Source organism: Musca vetustissima, unplaced genomic scaffold, assembly GCF_032173495.1.
Source record: "Musca vetustissima isolate MV318-11 ecotype Yass unplaced genomic scaffold, APGP_CSIRO_Mvet_v1 utg23234, whole genome shotgun sequence".
Classification (NCBI taxonomy): domain Eukaryota; kingdom Metazoa; phylum Arthropoda; class Insecta; order Diptera; family Muscidae; genus Musca; species Musca vetustissima.
In genome coordinates this window covers 52,253-73,147 of record NW_026873816.1, presented here as the reverse complement: position 1 = coordinate 73,147, position 20,895 = coordinate 52,253, and the positions used below count along the sequence as shown (strand labels likewise).

General features: G+C 34.1%; 1 protein-coding gene across 3 annotated transcripts in view; it reads left to right on the top strand.

The window, feature by feature from the left end:
* Positions 1 to 1,939: 1,939 nt before the first annotated feature.
* The window catches only part of LOC133328342 (uncharacterized), a 38,937-nt gene continuing 19,981 nt past the window's right edge, over positions 1,940 to 20,895 (top strand). For all 3 annotated transcript variants that reach the window (XM_061536931.1, XM_061536923.1, XM_061536915.1), the window contains exons 1-4: positions 1,940 to 2,555; positions 6,612 to 6,808; positions 15,718 to 15,976; positions 18,327 to 18,376. In XM_061536931.1, coding sequence (XP_061392915.1) covers positions 2,172 to 2,555; positions 6,612 to 6,808; positions 15,718 to 15,976; positions 18,327 to 18,376 — 890 coding nt within the window. In that variant the 5' untranslated portion in view covers positions 1,940 to 2,171. The remainder of the gene's footprint in view (positions 2,556 to 6,611; positions 6,809 to 15,717; positions 15,977 to 18,326; positions 18,377 to 20,895) is intronic.

Below are 20,895 nucleotides of genomic sequence, written 5' to 3'. Positions count from 1 at the left end.
ACGGACTGACGGACATGCATAAATCGACTCAGAAAGTGATTCTATGCATATTCTCAAAAGGAACCATGTGTCTATCTCGTTTCCTTTTGCCTGTTACAAACATATGCACAAAGACACAATACCCTGTACCATAGTGTGGTGAAGGGTATAACAAAACTGTTTTTGAAAGAGTTTTTACACGGCTTTGTAGTATGACTTTCTACTGCACTACGCCACCCTCGTATTGATCCTTTATAAATATGTTTTTGAATTTTGAAATATTAGTTGAAGACCCTGGAATTCCTGTCGGTTTGTTTTCAAATTCATAAGCTACATTTTAAACCAATCTCAGAAGCCAGGCTTTCTTGTGGTCCTTTAAGAATTATTTCTTCAGCCCGAGGCTTCCCTGAAGGCTATAATCTTTTTTTTTGGTATACAGAACTTTTTTGGACTTTAAAAATATTTTTTTTTTAAATGCAATGCCTGTTTTTTGTGCTTTGAAAATATTTTCCTCAAAATCGCAGATTTGGCCAATTAGTTTTTATATTTAAATAATATTATTTGCAATCTCCACGATATTAGGAGTTATAACTTACACTCCTCTTGGAGCATAGGGCAATAGTCTGTCCTAGATTATGGGGGCTGCCATCTATTATTGCAGAGAAACGCTGCCTTCTTGAATTTTATGCACTGGTTGAGATCCTTGCTTATACAGTGATGCCACTTTTCCATTGGGTAGCGCCAATTCCGATCATCGTCATTTAACTTGATTAGTCCTTGTGTTAGTTTTTATGTGAGCTAAGTAGTAGCTTTTCCTAGGTGATAAGGATGCCATCTGTCGTTGCTTAGAAAAAAATGCCTCGTTGAATCTTGTGCCGTGGATTGTGTCCTGACTGTCATTAGTTTTGCAATCATCGTCTAGATGGCGCTATCTTCTGGAATTCCCATTTTGTGTTTTCCTTATGCTTAGATGCTGAGGTTGGTTATTAGAATGGGTGATTGGGGTGTATTTCATTTAACGAAGGGTACCGCCATTTCCTGTCATCGTCATTTTGCCCGAATAGTTCTTGTTTCGTTATGATTTTTGTAATTTCACCTATGTAGATGATTTGTCTGTTGTAGCCTAGAAACAACGTCTCCTTTAATTTTGTTTGTGCATTGAGATATATTTCATTTGAAGATGGGTGGATTTACGCCACCCCTTCCTTCCGAAAAAATATTCGTTATAAAATTCACGCTTAATCTGAAAATAAATCCCCCACCAACCACCGCCACACCAAATCCAATAAACCACTAATATTCAATTATTTGACATGTGAAATCCAATGAGACATCAAACAATAAATCACTTCAAACTGATCCATACATATGTTACAAGTATTCTAACCTCTGACAACCATAAGAACATCGTCGCTGAAAAATAAAACCAACAACGATATGAACATTTTTATTCTAACAACTATAAAAGTCATGGTTAATCATGCAATCGATCTATGACCAACTAACTCATCAAGTCGGTAAAACAATAGACCACAAAATAAAACCAAAACTCTAAAATTCAATAACATGGCCAATATCAACAAAAAACACATACAGACTAACACATATCGGGCGATCGTGGTCCCAAGAATCGTTGTTCTAGGTAACAAAAACAACAGCAGTAAAAAATAATACATAAATCGTAAATTACATGATGATCTTCAGTCAGCTGCTGCTGCTGATTCTCGTCAATTGTTCCATTGTCTAGTCAAACAGTTAATTAGAAAAGCAAAAACCCAGTAGCCAATGGCTACTGTTTTGGTTGACCTTTTTATAAAATTCAAGAAAAAAAAAACCGAGACAAGCTGGCGGCTAAACCTCAAATGGGATCATTTGCTAAACTTTAATTCTAGTACAAATAAATAAAACAGAAAATTGAATTTTGTTATTAATTTAATTTTTCTTCTTAAAATTTCATTTCAGCTGCCCAATCACAAAGCAAACGCTCATCCCGCATCACCAGCTCACGCACCAGTTTTGGCACAAATGTGAAAAGTTCCTCCACATCCTCGTCATCGTCCAATTCCAATTCGAATGGTGTCAATTTCGATTGTCCCGAAGAATTCGGCTATTATCCCCATCCCACAGACTGTACTCAGTACTATGTTTGTGTATTTGGTGGCGCCCTTTTGGAAAGTTGTACCGGTGGTCTAATGTATTCACATGAACTGCAAACATGTGATTGGCCACGTAATGTAGGTTGTGAAGTTGTCGATAGCGGTGATCGTGATGTTGTTATTACCAAACAACAACAGCAGCAAGTGCAACAACAGCCACAACATGTTCCTAGCCGTATACGTTTTGGTTCATCGTTTACCAGTCCCCAGGCCCAGCAACAGGAACCTCGCCAGCTGCAACAACAACAGGTTTTGAAACCCACTGTGCCACCTCAATATCATCGTCAACCACCACAAGTCATTCAGGCTCAAGTTCAGACTATACCACCACCACCCCAACTGAAGGTGTCACCCAATCCCGTCATTACATCCCGCGGCCAGCCCAAACATTTATTGGAAGCCCAAGAGGAAATCGCTAAGGTAAGTAATTTTTGGATCTCAACTTAAATATTTTGAGGATAGAATATTCACGGTCGATGCTTTTATTAAATACGATTAGTGGACATATTTTCAAGAGTTTTTGATACATTTTATACACATGGAGGGTATCATACATTCCTGTATAATTTATATACAAATGGAGAATATCATAACGATTATGATAAGAATCCACCTCCAATTTCTGATCATTATCCTCCACTTCTCTATAATTTATGACCAATTTAATACAGAAACTAGAGTTGAGTCGTTCCAGAGGGAACCACTTTAAACGAACTATTCAGCAAAAGGAACGAGCGGTACTTCTTTCTTTCATATAGTTATATTTGCCTTCCTCCTTCAATTTTTTGCTCTCGTTTGCCAAGTTTCTTTTTGATCCAAACGTTCATCTACATCATCACGTTTACTGGCGTCTCAATGAACTATAGAACTTAAAGGAACTAAATGAATTACCTACCTCCCTTTGCGGAACACATTGCGTCTAACAACATCTCATTTATGATAATTGTATCCCACATTTCTGTATAAATTATTGACGATTTATCATAGTAGCTAGAGTTGGGTAGCTCCGCGGCGGATTAGTTCAAAGCAACAATTCCGCCAAAGAAACGATCGGCATTATCCTTCCTTTTGCTTCAATCGTTTTATTTTTACGCTAGTTCGCCTACTTTATTCCGATGCAATCGGTCATCAAAATCTTCCGTTAATTTACTGAATTAAATGATATGCACTTATGAACTATTGAACTAAAATTAACTATGGACCAAATTAATTTTGCGAAAAAAAGTTTTGTTGGACCGTTCCAGAGCGATCTTGTTCAAAGGAACAATTCTGTAAAAGGAACGATCGATACTAGATATGTTTCCTTCGTTTATCTAGTTCCAGTCATTCATGTTTTCATTCTTTCACCAAGTTCCTATTAATTCAATCATTCCCGTACATTCACGAAATGAACTGACGTGTACTAATACACAATTGAAATAAGAGGAACTATGGAACTAAATTAATTGCTTGGTTCATTTTGCGAACCAAAAATAAATGAAAGAGAAACGTATATCATTAAAAATATCTAATAATCATCAGGAACTGCATTAGAAGTTTTAGCATTAAAATATCCAGATTTGATTTTTTTTTTCATGAAAATCTGTGTACTTTTTTCTGGTTCATCAGCTGTTTTGCCAAATTCCGGAACTGTAAATTATTAGAAATTTTTAAGAATCGTCATGAACTTAATCAGAATTATTAACATTACTTGATCTGCTCTTCCTGGTTCTAGGAACATTTTTTAATGGATTTCAAATGAAAAATATGTATTTTGACAGCTTAACTGATGATCAGAAGTTATTTTTAATGTGCCTACGAACGATTCATAAACCAAAAAATACGATTAAGAAACTTTTTGCTATTTTGGTAAAAAGAAGCTAGAAATTCCTATCCGTTCTCTCAAAGAGATTGCCCAACACTATAGTGTTGCTTAAGAAGACGTTCAATTCAAAGTATTCACCGAAAGGAGCTGCTGGATTAATTCGATTTATTTTTTGATTCATAAAAATGTGTGTATATTTTTTTTGGTAGTGTTTGGCGGGTTATTTGGGATACCATTTGTATTTTGTTTTTGCAAAATAGTCAGGCTTAATCCCAGTTTGTTGTTTTTATAAAAAACAACTATTTCTTAGTGGGGAATGTATGGCATGTCCGCCGAGGGGTGGCATTAATTCGCCACTGATTTATTTTTTTTTTTGATTCATAAAAATAGCTTCTGTATTTCATTTTTTTTTTTTTTTTTAATTTCTTATGATGGTTTTGCAGGATTCTTACCAAATTCCTTAACTTTAAATTGTTAGAAATATTTAAGAATCATCACGAACTAAATCACAAACTTTAAACTCTGATCGTTGCTTCAATGGGATTGTCAAACACAGACGCGTTTTCCCAAATGAAGACCAAGTTCAATTAAAGTATTCACTGGAGGAGCAGCTGAGTTATGTCAGGCGAACCACATTCACTAAAAGTATAATGAATATATGCTTTACAAAGACCCGAACGATTATACAACGATATTCACCAGGCAGAGCAGTTCACCGGGTTGGTCGAAGAACGAGCCTTTTGGAAATCATCCCTAAACAAGTTTGACAGTAAAATGATATGTCAAAGATTCCTTTTCTAGCGTTAGACATATCTGCAGATAATTCACGATCTGTACTTCACGAAGAAACTGTTTCAAATGCAGGATTAATTTCAAGGGGCAACAGAACTAGATCAGAAAAATATATATCTTCAGTTGTACTTAGTAAAAACTCGTTTGTCATTTACTCTAGCTCGTTCTATTTTTAATTTCACCATTTCGACAGAACATTTCCGGGTCGTCTTATCATCGTTTCATGTTCGAGCACATTTGGTTTCAGTCTACAATTTTTTTTTTTTTTTTTTTTTTTTTTTGTGAGAACCTTGAAGCGACGTGTGTTCACTAGGTGTCTTGTGTAAAGGAGAGACAATTTAGTTAAACTGAGATCTATTTTAGTCTACTGTCGATTTAAGATAAGAGATTTTTTTTCTTGAATGTTTGTGGATGAGATTTCGGGGAGTAATCTGTACTACAGACTGATGAGCTTGTATAGAGTGTTTGATTGCGACATGTGAGCTAAAGATATGCGTGTGTTCACTACATTTGTTATGGCAGATGTGTTCAGACACTCTCTTTTACACATTAGTCTAAGATAGGTTATGTCATATTGTCATACTTAGTTCTTAACAAATCATTTTATATTAATAAATTACTTCACGGAGAATATCCGTGTCAAAATTATATAGAACCCCGCTTGTCACAATGAACAGAAAAATTCACAAAAATGAATGATCGGAACTAGGTTCAGTTTTTTAGTCAATGTACTTCCATAAGTTTACCTAGTTTCAATACTTGATATACTTTTAAGATACTGCCACTATATCACGGCTGGCGAACGGAAATATAACTATGTTACAAATGGAAATATGTAAACGATTTGTAGGGGCCAAGGTCTGTGTCATCGGTATTTATGGTGACATAACATATATATCTTCTTCCTTCTCTTCATATTCATCATCGTAGTAGTTAACTGGAGTGGTAGTCTTGGTTTTCAAACTATTCACATCCGATTTCTAACCCTTTGCGACCTATTGGTAACCTTATGTGTCAGGTATCATCGAACTGGGGAGCCTTTCATTGACATATTTCCACATATCCACCATGGCTAGATTTAAATGTGCTATATTTTGACTTTGGATATTGAATATATATTCCGGTGCGATGGAGCCATTGCAACAAGTTATACCATTTGCGAATTGTTTGAAACCTGAAAATTTAACCTGTTTCGATGGTGTGAAAATATTTATATTCCAAGTTTTGAAAGTGGCTTAAAATGTCCAAGGTTTTGTGGTGCTAGAAAATATTTTGATTTTGTCATTGGCAATCAAATTATATTTGAAATAATTACATTCTGTAGAAGTACCCTCATAGTTCGGGAAGTACAGCTCATAGATCGAATCCTCTTTGCCTCCATGATAGCTTTGCGATGGAAATTGATTTTGTTGATATCCGTCCAGGGGTAAATTTATAGATTATGAAATTCTCCCACGGTATTGGTTTGTGAATTGTGAATTTTAATGTCACCTTGTTGGGAGAGTTCTTGGAATTTTGAGCGGAGGCTGGGGTGTTGCGCTCGTTCAATAACCGATTATCCATATAGAAAAAAACTGAAATTGGTGGCGTATATAATTTTTGCTTTGTTCCTTCAGTTCCTTGAGAAATGGTAAGATCCGATTGCTATTGATCCCATCTTAATATGCTGGCATTAATCAGAAGTGAAGAGCCAAAAATTAGTCGGGGACATATTATATAGCTATTATATAGCTAGTGTACACACTTTAAGTTTTTGGTTGATAGTTTTAAGAGACCTGATATAAAATTTCCTGAAAATAGCTCAGAACATCTATTGAAATATTGGAATTCAGCCTAATATAAAAATCGTAAATAATGTATATATCTTTTCGCAATTTCAGCTCTATGCCGATGCCCATGACAGCTTACCTCCCGTTGAGGAAGAAGAAAGTGATCGTCAACAGCGTGTTTATCGTGGCCAACCCAGCACCGTCAGTCAAGTGCAAAAGGATCGTGATGGTATTCTGCATCAGGCTAGCATTAATGCCATACCCAGCAATGACAAGTATAGTTCTTATAATTTTGGCTCACAATACAGGTAAGTGATGGCAGACACGAAGAATATGCAAAAGCTTATAAGGCATGTCAAATCAATTCAGACACATTTTAAGGATAATTCGCTAGCGACTTTTTTATTTCATTTCACTACGTATTTTATTTCACACTGGCTTTTATTGATTTTGGCAAAATGAAAAAAATATTAATAATCGTAATTCTTTATCTTTGCTTTTATTTATTGTTGTTATCTATTATCTATTTTAATTCAATACTCATTTAATGCTATTTTCTTCTACTTTTTTTACTATTTACTTACTATACTCTATACTTCATAATGAAAATGCAAAATATTTTTTCATACTTCAAAAAAAATCATAACAACATTTTCAAAACTCAATTTTGAAAATCAAAAAAATGCATTTGCAACTGCACCACTACCATGCAATGGACTGATATATACCGAACCGGACTTGACTTATGTTTGCTTTATACAAAATATTGTAGACCAAATACCATAGACCTTGACTTAGTGACCAGCAACAATAGACTTGAAGAGGAAGACAACAACAACAACAATGGCTATGATGACTTATACATTGTAGACTCCAAAGATCTTGACCTCAATACCCATCGCCGCATGAAACGTGATTTAGATGAACAGACATCGACGGACAAATCGAAAGAAGTTGAGGACGAGGTAAAAGGGGAGGTTAAAAAGGTTGATGAGGAGGAAGAAAAGTTGGGCGCCTCCTCCTCCGCCACTGAGGAAACTATGAAGGAAATTTCGACATTGGTAGAGGAACTCTATGGTTCGGAATATAGGGTCTCCAATCCTGAGGAGCTCATGGATTTAATGAAAAATAAAATCAGCAAAGATATGGAGGAAACCCAAAATCTACTAAAGACTGCTGAGGCCCTGAAAGACCAGGAGGGAAGTGAAAATGATGCGGAAAAGACCTCGAAAGGAAAAGAGGAAATGAAGAGAATTTCTTTGGCCAAAGATTTGAAAATTGAGGAAATTAAAGAAAATTCTCAGGAAGAGGAGCAAAACCCCGAAAATACAGAAAATAAAACTGAAGTACCGATAAACAAAGAAGATGATAATCAGGAGGATTTATCAAAGAAAAACAATGAAGAAGGAGTCCAACCCCTTGCCACGGAACTACCAACCCTAAATCCCGAAAATATTCCCACCGAAATCATAACCCGCTCCCCTGATGAAAACATGGAAGATATGGAATATGTGGATACCAATGATAATGCTGTGGCCGAATCAAATATCAGAACCATACGTCAATTAAGGCCCTATAGTCAAACACCAAATGCCAGACCACGCATACAATGGACCACATCGGGTCAGGGTCACAATTATCGGTCCATCGATTCAAATCCCTATCAACAGCAACAACAATATCATCCTCAAGCCTATCAACAAACTTCCTCGCCCTATAACTTTGGGTCATTTAACCCATATCTCTCACCACCCTCGACACCGGCCTATGCACCTCTCAATTCGGTAAATTCGAATTATAAGACCAATAACTATCAAACAGCAGGTCAGGTTTCACAAAATTATAAACAAAAACCCAAGGTGGTGTATACCGGTTACAATCTCTCCCTGCCACCACCACCCAAGGAGAATGCCAATGATTTTCGGCCCATGGTGGGAAATTACTATACCCCGACTTCCACTTCCATCATAGGTAGCAGTACCCTCAGGCCGGGGCAATATCAACCGGATTTACTGCCCTACATTTTACAATCCCTCAAGGAGTTGAAGGAGCAAAGGAAAAAATTGCAGGCCACCAATTTCAGTTACTTCCACTTGGATAATCAGCCACTGAATGAGCGCACCACCCCAGCCTCGGTGCAGAATTACAAAAGCTCTCCCAACAAGGTGACACCCAATTCTCACTTTTCACAAATTAGCACTGTGGGCGGATTTTATAACAATAAAAATTTCCCTCTCGTCGGATATCAACAAAACAAATATCCCGCCCAAAGCTATCAAGAGGATCCCCATTACGATCTAAGCACCACCACCGAAAGTAATTATTTCCAATATAATTTAATTGCCAATCAAAAAATGAAGAACTTCTATAGCACCCTGAAACCGCAGACATCTCAAGCCCCCCTCACCACATCGAATATAAATATTGTTTCCGCCCCACAATTGGGTAAATTTCCTGGGTTCGAACAGTTCGCAAATGGCATAACCTATGCCAATGGCTCCACGGCCCCCGAATCATATCAAAGCTTTTTGCACAGCACCACTACAGAATTGCCACTACGCGTAAGACCCTCCTCCGGCCCACAAAGTAAACCCATTAAATTACAATTTGATCTACCCGAATTTATATCGAATCTCCAAAGTCAGGATATGGCCCATTTAAATCCCGCCGTGGTGGATATGTTGAAATATGTCAAGGAAATGCATAAGGAAAGACCTCCCACCTCGGTGACACCCGGCACCCTGAACATCAATGAGGTGACCTATAGGCCCACTACTCCAGCAGTGCCTTTGATTACCACCCGTAGGCCCTCAAAGGGTTATGAATCGTATTTGAATAGTTTGAAAACGACGACCACCACAAAACCTCGCCCTCCACCACCCTCCCCCGCGGACTATTATGAGGAAGAATATGAAGAGGAGGAAGAAGAAGAGGATGTAGATGTTCTGCCACCCTCACAAATGCCACCCTATATGCCAATGACCGAAACCATGGCTCCACCCCGGCAAGAAATGATGCCACCACCCCTGAAACCCACCGAAAATCCCAATAAAAATAATTATCACCATCAATACGATACAGGCTTTGTGCAGGTGACCACCACACGCCGCCCATTCTGGGTGGCCCATCAACAGTTCCAACAATTCTATCAACAAAATAATAACCAAGAGCAGGATCAGCAGCAGCCATCACAGCAACCAAATCAGATACCCTCCTTCATTAATTTCCCCAGTGATTATTTCCAAGAAATTAAACAAAAATTACCCTCACCTCCCCTGAGACCACAGATCAGCTCCACGACCTCGACAACAACTACGACTACAACGACCACGACTACCACATCGACCACACCCCGACCCATGACCTCGAGTACAACCACGACAATACCCAAAATGCGTTATACCATTAGACCGAATCGTAATCGTGGACAAAATAAATGGAAGACACAAAATCAGAACAGCAACAACAACACAATTAGTAATAGCAACAACAACAATCAAAATAGTGGTACAAAATTCATGACCATTGACCTAAAGGATAAACCCCAAATAGGCATTAGAAAACGTCCCCAACAATTGGCATCTTCTTCCAGTGGAAGCGGCAGCAATAACTTAATAATGCCCATGGACATGAACGGACCCAACAGGTATAGTGTGTAAGTTGATTGAAATAGAAATCAACAACTTTCCCCCAATTTTTTTTCGTTTTTGTTGTTCAGAATGAATACCCAAACCTCAAGAAACCAGAAAAAAAAAACTAAACACAAAAAATACATAAAAAATTATAACAACATTTTTTGTTTAACCCCCTACCCTGTTTTGTATAAAAAAAATTCTTAAATAATCCTCCCCTTTCTTTCCCGATTTTGAGAAAGAAAATCCAATATATTAAAACAAAAAACAAAATGACACTATATATTGCTGTAAATACGTTTGGGGTTCTACGACCAAACCTGTGAATACCTCCCAGTGGGACTAAAACCAAATATAAATAAAAAGTCTTGTACAGTTTTTTAACAGAGATTTGACTAAAAGATAAAACCCCAGGACATCCAAAAAACTCCCAGAAAAAATACCCATGACGATAATAACTGAAAATCTATATATAATAAGAACAGAGTTGCCAATGTTGATATATTTCAGAAAAAAATGTAAAAAATATATTTTAAAGCACGGAAGATAACTTTTTAAACTTTTTAAATATTTAATTTTCAAATAAAAAATTTAATAGGCAGATAATTATTTTATTTTGTTATAAAGCTATTGGAGATGTTCTATCATACATCAAAATAAATTACTTGGCAGTGTTTTTAGGAGTAACGGATTTCTTCTAACAATTATGTTTTTTTTTTATTTTATTTACTTTTTTTTAAAAAAAAGTTACTCCAAATGAGTAAAAATTGTTAAATACTTAAATATTCAATAATTCCATAGAGAAGAGCCATGTACAAATAGCATTGCATACTTTTAGGCGTTGCAACATTAGGCCATAATAAGCATTACTAATTTATTATATATTAATTAAAAATGTAAACAAATGAATGAAGTATTTATATCATTGATATTTTTGGGTTTTATATGCTCTAGGTTCGAACCTAGGTTCGAAAAATTGAATATAATTCGCAGATTGGAGCTATATCTAAATCTGAACCGATTTTCACTACACCCAGCACACTTCATTCCAGACCCACTTCAGTACGCTGTGCAAAATTTCGTACAAATCGAATGATATGTAGGGACTTTGGTGCACCATTAACATTAAATTGGACGAAAATATATATATGGAAGCTATATCTAAATCGAAACCGATTTTCACGAAACTTGGCAAACATGACTCCAGGCCCTATTCAGTACGCTGAGCAGAATTTCATGCAAATCGAAAGATATTTAGAGACTTAGGTGGAGACATTTCTAAATTTGAACCAATTTTCACGAAACTTACCAAACATTACTCCAAATTTAATTCAGTACGTTGTACCAAGTTTCGTGCAAATCGAAAGGTATATAGGGACTTTGGTGCACCATTTACATTAAATCGGACGATACAATATTTGCACCCTCATGACCGAGTACAGATACACTTTCAAACCCTGGCATATTTTCCAAATCTTTGGTCACCTTATGTTTTGGTTCATTTAGAGCGAGTACAAAATCTCACAAATATAATGTTTTCGGTTCATTGCACCATCTAAATATCATCTTAACATCACCGCTAATTATGGGCGTCGTCCTTGGCCATAACCGGAACTTCATGTAAAATTTCAAAGTGATCAGCTCGACATTTCCGCCCTCTAGTGGGGAAATAGTAATACTGAACAATATCATAACACATAGATACCTTTAAATATTTACGGATAACTTCCACATTCGAGTACATACAACAACAATAATTGATATAAAATTAAGGGTCAATCACCCCTCTTGGATATACTATCAACTTCTCAGGTCTATGTTCTTCGGGAGTAAATATATACGCTCCAGAATAAAAATTTTGTAATTTTTGACACAAAAGGGTCCATTTGACCTGCTAAACTTAATCTATGGTCAAACACCTTTATCTGTGTAAAATTTCGTGATGTTCGGGTCGTAAATGTGGCCTCTAGCGCGATCAGAAAAACAGACAAAAACAAAGTTTTTGGTCTATTTCACCGCCAAAATATTAACGGATCTTTAACAATAGGGGTCTTCTCTGACTACAACCGTTCATACACGGATGGACGGACATACGGAAACACAGGGCTAGATCGACTCAGCTAGTCAAGATATGGCGATATGACCAATATTTCGCGGAGTTACACAAACAGCTATAATACCCTTATAACATAGCTGTGTTATGTAAAAAAAAGGATTTGATTCTTTGAAAAAATAAAATTTTTAAAATATTTTAACTATTTTTTAATGGCTGACAAATAAATTAAACTTAAAAAAATAAAAACAATATTTCATAAAATCTACGCTTTAAAAAATTTTTGAGAAACCTACATTTATTAGTCGATTTTCGACCATTTAGATTTGTCTTCTGTCCTTAAAAATAATATGGCCCTCACTTCTGAGGGCCATATTATTTTTAATTTAATTTTTGTATTTATTTTATTAGACTTCTAGAATTTTCTGTATCCTGTATTCTCACCACAAATTTTCAGTTAGTGCTACGACATGATTTTTATATCTAGGTATATAATTTAATTATCCAGTTTCAATTTTTTTCTGAAATATATCAACGATATGCAACTCTGTCAACTGTAAATACTATCCTACAATTTCTCTTATTATCCTCTCTTATGTCTTACCATGAAAACCATGAAATTCTATTCATCTGAAATATTTGTTGTTTTAATTTTTCGACCAATTGAACAGAATATAATTGCTGTGAAGAGCTGTAGAACACGAAAAAAAATGTTTTATCGAAGTTATAAAAATTAGCAATTATTGTAATTTTTTATCAGTTATTTTATAAGAAAATTAGGTTATTAAAAATTATAATTATTTTTAATGCATTGAGTACATCAGAGCGTATAACAGATGTCATTACTTATACGTACCATAGTCCATCATCATTATGGTATTATAATAAGAAAAATTGGTAAAATAATAAACAAATCATAAAATTTATATTATTACTTGAATAAAAAAAAATAAAATATATGTTTAATTTATTTATAGTCCTTTCGGATATATTCTCTGTAAAGCTCTATATATATTCCACAATATATTAGTGTTGAGATTTTTAACAAATATCTTTAAAGACGACACTATGTTAAGGAGGTCATTATTTAAAAACCAAAGGCATGCTTAGAACTCTAAAAATCTTTATAGTGTAGATAAAGTTATTAAGATTTTCTATATTTTTAAAAAAGGCAGGATCAATCCCAAAAGAACGATTTATTTGTGGATAAATAATCAACAAGGGTTAAGTCAGAGTAGACTAAAGTTCGGATCGCGATACTAATTCTCATAAGTTCTTTTAGATTTTTTAAACATATTGTATTTAAATATCCCTTAAACGATCCACCATTAGAGTTCTGATAACCCTTTGAAAATATTCCATAACAAGGTTTCAAGATGTGAAAGTCTTTTAGAAATATTATTTTAAAACCAACAATTGAAGCTCTGATAGTCTCCTAAAATATACATAAACATTTACGGGGCTAGCTTATACACATTTCCACGCATATAATCCACGTTCAGAGCCTTGATAGACATTTACACATATACTTAAAAAAATTTACAGCTCTGATATCCCTTTAAAAATATTATCGAAAAAAAGTTTTACAGCGGTGATAGTCCTTTAAAAATTATGCTTTAAGAATCCCTATCTGAAACAATGACAGTCTTTTTAAATTATTGTTAAAAATCCACGCTTGGAGCTCTAATTGTCCTTTAAAAATATTCAATAACAACTACACACTGGGAACTCTTTAAAAATATTTTTATTTATTTATTTTTCTTAGAAAATTAACATATGAAATTAAAATATTCTTAATATGTCCACGATTTAAGCTTTAATAATCCTCTAAAATATTCTGTACAAAAATTCGATGGTCCCCTTAATGTTTTCCTTTTAAAAAATCTAGGGATAGACCATTAAAAAATGCTTAACAAAATCCTCATTCAGAGTTTCTGTAGTCGGTTAAAAATCTACGTTTACAACTAGGATATTCATAAAAACATCTGAACTTGGAACTCTTATAGTTCTTAAAAAAAGCCACGATTAGAACTGTGTCAGCCATGGGAAAATATTCCTTAAAATCTACTCTTATAGGTCCTTCGAAGCAGTTCTGCAAAAAAATCACGCTTCAATAGTTCTTTAAAAATATGTTTGGAAAAGTTCTCGCTTAGACAGTTCTTTAAAAAATATTTAAAGCCCATATTTAAAAAAAAACATATTTAAATTCACAAAATTGCTGTGAAAACATTTTTTAAAAAAGTCCAACAATCTCATCATAATTTCAATAAAAAATCCACCCCTTTAGCTCTGATTAAAGTTCACTTAGTCATTCAAAAAATACCTAAAGAAACAGCAAATATTTTTTTTAATTATTAATATATTAATAATAATTTTTAATTTGTATATGTGATTTTTTGAATAGAATTTTCATGGAAATTTCATTTCGACTACTTTTTAGTTCTATCCTTTATCTAACTATTCTTCCTTTCTCTTACTAATGCTTTCTAACACCATTTATACATACAAAACTTCATCTCATAACTTTCTATCTCTCTCACTCCTTCTCCCTCTCAACTTTTTATCTATGCTTCTACTAACCTCCATTATTTTTGTTTATTTCAAAAATTATTTGTTTGTGTATATTAAAAAACTAGTCTGTAGCTGTATTTAATTTGTATTTAATTGTGTAAAAAAACACAAAACTAATCATAAACATTTATTTTATTTTTTCATTTTCTTTTTTTGTGTGTATATATCAAAAAACAAACAAAAAATATCAAATTTAAATATATATCATTGTTATAAACCACATTCACATTAAAACCCCAAAATAATATATATCCAAAAACAAAATCTAAATTATAATAAAATTGTTTGTATATAATAATGGCTTGTAATACCACACACAAACGAAAAAACAACAACAAAAAATCCCATTACACAAATCCAAACAAAAATCGAAACACAGAATTGAATCTTCATCACCATCAATACATTCACAAACGGCAACACCGGCCAATATTTTCTTGCAAAATATCAGGCCAACACCACAACAACATCATCATCAACAACAACAACAAATCCAACAGGAACAGCAACAACAACACCATTTATTACAAGAACATCAGCAAGTGATTGTTGAGACCATACCATCGACACAAACCCAAAATCATTATCGTCATCAACAACAGCAACAACAATTGCCACCGCCATTACCAACTCTGGCTCAGCCCCAGCCATTCAGTCCCAATCGCAATTACTATAATACAACATCGGTATCCACGAACTATAATAACAATAACAACAACAACAATCATAAAAATAATAATAACAATAACAATCATAATGTTGATGTTGTCTCATATATACCACAACAACAACACCAACATCAACAACAACCCCATCAATTTATACCCCAACATTCATCTCAACAACAACAACAACAAGAACAACAACCGCAACTAATACCACAATCAGATATCCAACAATCTGAACAAAGTCCTTATGATAACTATTATTCTGTTTATGACGATGATATCGATTTGTATAGGGACATAGAATACCAACAACAACAACAGCAGCAGCAACAGCAACAACAATATCAGCAACCTATTCGCCAATCGACCTATCGCCCATTGGATGTTTTCACAACACCCGCTCCAGCACCGCAATCAGCGCTACGAGAAACTTATAAACCACAACCTGCCCCCAAACAGCAGCAGCAACAACAACCACAAGAAAGACCAACGTATACGAATCAACAGCCGTTGGTCTATAATTCCGATTATGATGAAGATCTGATTGCCCAGGTATGTATAAATGAGATCACTTAGAATTTAAGAAAACAAATATAAAAAAAAGTTTTTTGAAAAAATCCACGCCTTCAAAAAAATATTTTTTGAAAAAAATCCACGCCTTCAAAAAAATATTTTTTTTTTTAAAAAATCCACGCCTTCAAAAAAATATTTTTTGAAAAAAATCCACGCCTTCAAAAAAATATTTTTTAAAAAATCCACGCCTTCAAAAAAATATTTTTTTTAAAAAATCCACGCCTTCAAAAAAATATTCTTTAAAAATCCACGCCTTCAAAAAAATATTCTTTAAAAATCCACGCCTTCAAAAAATATTTTTTGAAAAAAATCCACGCCTTCAAAAAAATATTTTTTTTTTAAAAATCCACGCCTTCAAAAAAATATTTTTTTTAAAAAATCCACGTCTTCAAAAAAATATTTTTTTTTAAAAAATCCACGCCTTCAATTAAGCCACGCCTTCAACAAAATATTTTTAAAAAATCCACGCCTTCAACAAAAATATTTTTTAAAAAAATCCACGCCTTCAAAAAAAAATTTTATTTAAAAAAATTAACGCCTTCAAAAAAAATATTTTTAAAAAAATTCACGCCTTTTTAAAAAAATCCACGACTTGAAAAAATATTTTTAAAAAAATTCACGCCTTCAAACAAAAATATTTTTCAAAAAAAATTCACGCCTTCAAAAAAATATTTTTTAAAAAAATTCACGCCTTCAAAAAAATACTTTTTATAAAACCCCCGCCTTCAAAAAAATATTTAAAAAAAAATCCACGCCTTCAAAAATATCTTTTTAAAAAAATCCACGCCTTCAAAAAATTTTTTTAAAAAAATCCACGCCTTCAAAAAAATATTTTTAAAAAATCCACGCCTCTGTTGGACCCCTAAAAAATATTCTCTAGGCTCCAAAAAAAAATTCTTTAAAAAATCCACGCCTCTGTTGGACCCCTAAAAAATATTCTCTAGGCTCCAAAAAAAAATTCTTTAAAAAATCCACGCCTCTGTTGGACCTTTAAAAAATATTCTCTAGACTCCAAAAAATATTCTTTAAAAAATCCACGCCTTTGTTGACCCCTAAAAAATATTCTCTAGACTCCAAAAAATATTCTTTAAAAACTCCACTCCTCTGTTGACCCCTAAAAAATATTCTCTAGACTCCAAAAAATATTCTTTAAAAAATCCACGCCTCTGTTGGACCCGTAAAAAATATGCTCTAGACTCCAAAAAATATTCTTTAAAAAATCCACGCCTCTGTTGGACCCCTAAAAATAATCTCTAGACTCCATAAAATATTCTTTAAAAAATCCACGCCTCTGTTGGACCCCTAAAAATATTATCTAGACTCCAAAAAATATTCTTTAAAAAATCCACGGCTCTTTTGGACCCCTAAAAAATATTTTCTAGACTCCAAAAAATATTCTTTAAAAAATCGACGCCTCTGTTGGACCCCTAAAAAATATTCTTTAGGACTCCAAAAATATTTTTTTGAAAAGCCACGCCTCCGCTGGACCCCCACAAAATATTCTTTAGGCCTCAAAAAATATTTGTTAAAAATCCACGCCCCTGTTAGACCTCAAAAAATATTTGTTAAAAATCCACGCCCCTGTTAGACCTCAAAAAATATTCTTTAAATCTCAAAATATTTTTATTAAATCCAGGCCTCTGTTAGACCTCAAAAAAATATTCTTTAGACTTTATAAATATTCTTTCAAATATCCACGCCTCTGTGAGGCCTCTAAAAAATATTCTTTCAAATACCCACGCCTCTGTGAGACCTCTAAAAAATATTCTTTCAAATACACACGCCTCTGTGAGACCTCTAAAAAATATTCTTTCAAATATCCACGCCTCTGTGAGACCTCTAAAAAATATTCCTTCATATATCCACACCTCTGTGAGACCTCTAAAAAATATTCTTTCAAATATCCACGCCTCTGTGAGACCTCTAAAAAATATTCTTTCAAATATCCACGCCTCTGTGAGACCTCTAAAAAATATTCTTTCAAATATCCACGCCTCTGTAAGACCTCTAAAAAATATTTTTTAATAAATCCACGCTTCTGTGAGACCTCTAAAAAATATTTTTTAATAAATCCACGCCTCTGTGAGACCTCTAAAAAATATTTTTTAATAAATCCACGCCTCTGTACGAACTCTAAAAAATATTTTTTAATAAATCCACGCATCTGTAAGACCTCTAAAAAATATTTTTTTAATAAATCCTAAAAATATTCTTTAAAAAATCCACGCCTCTCTAAGTCCTCAAATAATATACTTTAAAAAATCCCCGCCTAGGTTAAAAAAATCTTACATTTACATTTCTTTACATTTTATTTTTTATATTTTTCCAGATCGAACAAGATAATGCCTACGATCAACCCACAAGACCACCACCATCAAGGTAAGTCCCATAAACCGCTTCTCAAAACCTCGGCTATTTAATATTAATATTCCAAAAACAACAACACGCCATAACACCTGAAAATAAGACAACAAGTTAATAATACAAAACCTCCCCCGAGAAAAAATCATTATTTATATATAAACAAAAAAATTAAAAAATCATGCTAACCCCCCAAAATAACTAACCTTGCGCATTGAATATAAAAAATTGATAATCATTTTATTTATGAAAAAATATCAACACACAAAATTATAGGCTTCGCATTCCATTCCAAAAAAATTGTTTTTAAGGCATGTCTGTGTATGTGTCCTCTGTGTCCAGAATGTTTGTTTTTGTAATTGTTGTGACCTTTAAGCAATTCCCAGGCCATGACCATCTCTCATAGAATCTCCATGCAAAAAATAAAAAAACAAAACAATTTGAAACACAGAAAAACTACTCAAAATCATAACAAAAACAACAACAATTTCCTAACTTTTAAAAACCAACATCAAAATTTAATTTTTATGTTCAACATTGTTCTTTATCCCAAAAATTCTCCTACTTTCCTATTCTTACCACAATCACGAAAAATCTACACCTTATGATATACTCACAACACCACCTACAACAACAATCACCAACAAAATTTATTGACCAACCACATTGATGATCATCCCCATCCCAACCCAAAAAAACAAAAGGAATGAACAAGTGGCCATTAAAACCCTCAATGGACCCTCTTCGACGGTACGCAGCCTGTTGATCAATGATGAAAGGAATTATTACAGTACATTGACGACACCTTTACCACCCAGACAACCCTCCGCGATAAATGTCTCCCTGACAAATGGCAATAGCAACAACAACAACAATGATGAATATGTCTATGAAACGGAATATATTGATGATCCCGATTATTATTACAATGATAAGGTACAACGTCCCGATATACCCACCACTGTGGTGAAAATCAATAACGATAATTATAATCGTGGAAAGCTACCACAAGATAATCGCATCGTCAATCAGGTGCGCTCGGAAGTTACACAGGCCTCGACAAGAAGTACAGCACCCAGTACAACTGTGCGTAATCCCACCACAAGTACCTCGACGACTAGTACAACAACCACGACCACAACCACCACTCCTAGGCCAACCACTACAAGGACAACTACCACCACAACAACGACTACAACCACCACTACCACTCCAAGGCCCCAAACGTCAACTAAATCAAGGTATTGCAACGATCTAATGGAGATCCAAAAAAACTCTCCAGCCAACAACTATCTCTTTTTCTTAATGCTGCATCCAAAAAAACATTCACCAAACTTGTAGTGGGCTTTCATTGGAATTCTAAAAAAATCAACAAGAAAAACATGGCTTATAAATGTACGGAAACACACACCCACACGAACACAATTACATTTCTCAAAGAAAACACACTTAACCCCTTGGAGATGAACACAAACACACACCCAACACTTGACATTTTAGAAATTTTGGCTCCACATCCCCTCCATTGACTATTCTTGCCTGACTCTTCTTCCTAACTTTTTCGTTTTTCTTTCTTTCTGTAGTGAAATCATTGGCTTAAATCATGTTTTTTCGAATCAAAACAAAAAAAAATTAATTAGAAATCACAAACTCACAAGAAACACAGCTGAATGCATACAATTATACACAAATACACCAAAAATACACACATACATATACATATATATGGAGATTTGAAACGAAAAGAAATAACCTCTGTCTCTTGCTCGCTCGCCGCTATTCCTCTCCAGAATGCCTGTTTTACTAAAACCTAGATCTGGACATTTGAATGTATGCATGTTATGTGTTAAGATCTAGTAGCAGGATATTTTTTTGCATGATTGAACATGACGGAATTAATAATTTTTATATAGATTTTAATTGTGATGAGGATATAAAAGTGGAACCATAATAAAATATATATCTTTATGCTTGTGTCTTAAGTCTTTTGTGTTAACATGACCATTCCCTAAATAACGCCTAAAAGTATGCTATACAATTTAGAGAAAACATCAATGGCAACACAAGTAACTTATTACATTATAAAAGGCGATTATTTTATAGGTATTAGGGATGCCGATAACAATAAATATGTAAAAAATCGGAAAATATAAACCATGGTACCAGATGACTCTCTCGATAGAGGTACATACTACGAATTTTTAAAAATCATTATAACTTTCGATTTAATTGGTTTGGTTCAAAGTAAAAAAATATTTGAGATATTTTATTTGTTATTTTACGATTTCTCAAGGTTCGTTTTATAGATTGATGAACTGTAATAGAGGTTCTATTGACTGTCCGCCCATATCTATTGATTACATCTAAAAGGGCAATTATTTATTCAGACATATAGGTCACATTTAACATCCGCATGTTATGAAATTTGGCCCAGCTCCTTGATTTGGAACCAGGGCGAACCCCAGTTCATTTAAGGCCGGCCTCATACAAAGATGGTCCCGCATCATTTTTGACATTTTTAGGGTTTGAACAGCATA